This window comes from Populus euphratica, unplaced genomic scaffold, assembly GCF_000495115.2.
Source record: "Populus euphratica unplaced genomic scaffold, PopEup_1.0 scaffold1549.1, whole genome shotgun sequence".
Lineage (NCBI taxonomy): Eukaryota > Viridiplantae > Streptophyta > Magnoliopsida > Malpighiales > Salicaceae > Populus > Populus euphratica.
Genome location: NW_011501414.1, coordinates 32,071 through 34,118, shown reverse-complemented (window position 1 = coordinate 34,118; position 2,048 = coordinate 32,071). Strand labels below are relative to the sequence as shown.

At 35.3% G+C, this 2,048-nt stretch overlaps 1 protein-coding gene across 2 annotated transcripts in view; it reads right to left on the bottom strand.

The window, feature by feature from the left end:
- Positions 1-832: 832 nt before the first annotated feature.
- The window catches only part of LOC105117858 (tetrahydrocannabinolic acid synthase-like), a 22,345-nt gene continuing 21,129 nt past the window's right edge, over positions 833-2,048 (bottom strand). The window contains exon 2 of one of the 2 annotated variants that reach the window (XM_011015634.1): positions 833-1,863. In XM_011015634.1, the coding sequence (XP_011013936.1) occupies positions 1,016-1,863 (848 nt within the window). In that variant the 3' untranslated portion in view covers positions 833-1,015. Of the gene's footprint in view, positions 1,889-2,048 lie in introns of both variants that reach the window. The other variant, XM_011015635.1, reaches the window with a different exon arrangement.

Sequence of the window (2,048 nt, the reverse complement as noted above, 5' to 3'; positions counted from 1 at the left end):
TCCTGCCCTAATATAAAATTTATTAAGCTTTTTTATAAGGATGAAATTGTTATTATATTGTTTAAATTCATACTGTCTTGTATCTATATAAATAGTAAAACCTTGATTTACTTTAGTGTTTTGTTAATAATTTATTTAATTATTATATAAAAAGGTGAAGTGCATCCTATTATACAATCCAAGATTTAATGGATCCTTTGAAAAACAAAACTTATTGTACTACTAGACCAACTTCCATGGTGGGAGGAGAGGGTATGTTTTAGAAGGTAAAATTAGTAGAACAAATATTAAATTATCTTGGTATATCTTTATAGGATTAGAACCTCCAAGACAAAATTGACAAGCTAATCTATTTTAAATTAATCCATATAGTTAAACTCTCTTTCGTTCTTTTATTTTTTAAACTTTTGGTTTGACTAAGGTTGCTGATATAAACAATGAATGTGCAACCAAGATTTTAAGTACGCTCACAAGAAACCTTGGATTGATTCGTACCCAAACGTTCAATTGATGTGTGAACAAACTCATCATATGTCATAAGGTTCGATGGCTATTACTGGAATATTTAATTTAATACTAGTAGTTCATATACATGTGCTTAAAATAATATATAAAAGAGATTCAAGAAGTTAGCACAAAGTGTTAAAATAATAAAGAAAGATTAAAAAAAAAAAACCAGAGAGATGGAAGGATTAAAATTGACAAGCTAAGGGATTCTTGAAAAAAGAAGAAAAAAAGTTTGATCAGAGCAGTGGCAAAACACCTTAAGAACGGTGTTTTCTAGTCGGCCATTTTAACTCGAAACATTTTCCCATCGTTCTTCATCAACAAATTGGACTGTACAATGCAAAGATTTTATTTATAATAAATAAACCCCAGACAGCATGATTGCATAACATGGCATTTCTTTATTTAGCTAAAGTATTAAAAAAACAACAACAAGAAGATCGATCAAGACTTGTGAAAATAGTGATCCAACTAAGCTTTGCTGGAGATGAATTCCACTTCAATTTCTTTATCTCATGTGCAGTGGAAGTGGTGGAATGCTTTGTTCGTGCCTGAAGAAATTATCAGGATCAACTTCGGTCTTCGCATGCACCAACCTGTAGAAGTTATCCTTGAAGTACTTAGTACCAAAAACACTTGCTTCAACAAAACTTGTGTTAGAATCGTTGTTCATGCCCAAATCAAGATCCCTGTAATTCACGTATGCTTCCCTTGGGTTCTTTGAGACGTAAGGTGTCATGTAATTGTAAACCATCCTAGTCCAATCGATATGCTTTGCAACGTTTTCCTTTGCATCTTGCCAGCCGGTATAGTACAGAATCATGAACTTGGTACCTTTTCTGTGAGGGAAAGGAGTCTGAGATTCTGAAATTTGGCTCATCATTCCACCATAAGGAGTAAACACTATTAGAGGATTCTCTTCTTCAAATAACTTCTCCCATAACCCTTCAAGTGCCTTTTCAGGAATGGGTTTTTTGGCATAGTCTGATTTGGCTTTGAAATACCACCTGTTCAGGTCTGTTCTTTGAAGGAAAACTTCAGGAGGAGTATTATTTTGGAGCAAAGCCATAAATACAGTGGAATTGATCCAGTTTGTTTCGATACAATCTTTTCGTGTCAAACCCAATTCAGGAAAGCTGCGCTGCATTATCTGAAGAAGCTTGCTGGCATCACCAAGAAACAAGGAATTGTAAGAAGTAGCAATAGTTCTTTTACCTTGGGAGGTGACGTTAGCTGTCTGAATGACTACTCTGATGAAAAGATCCTCGTCTAGTTTATCAGCAATTTCTTGCCATCTATAAAGGATCTTAGTTGCCCCTTGTTCTAAAGTCTTGGTAACTGTAAATACTGTCACCGTTGATGGTACAGAAACCAATTTTAACTTCCAGGCGGTGGCAATTCCGAAGCTCCCCCCTGCACCTCCTCTGATGGCCCAGAAAAGATCTTCTCCCATGAGTTTTCGGTTGAGAAGTCTACCATGAACATCAATTAGATGTGCATCAACGACGTTGTCCGCTCCAAGGCCATATTTTCGCAACATG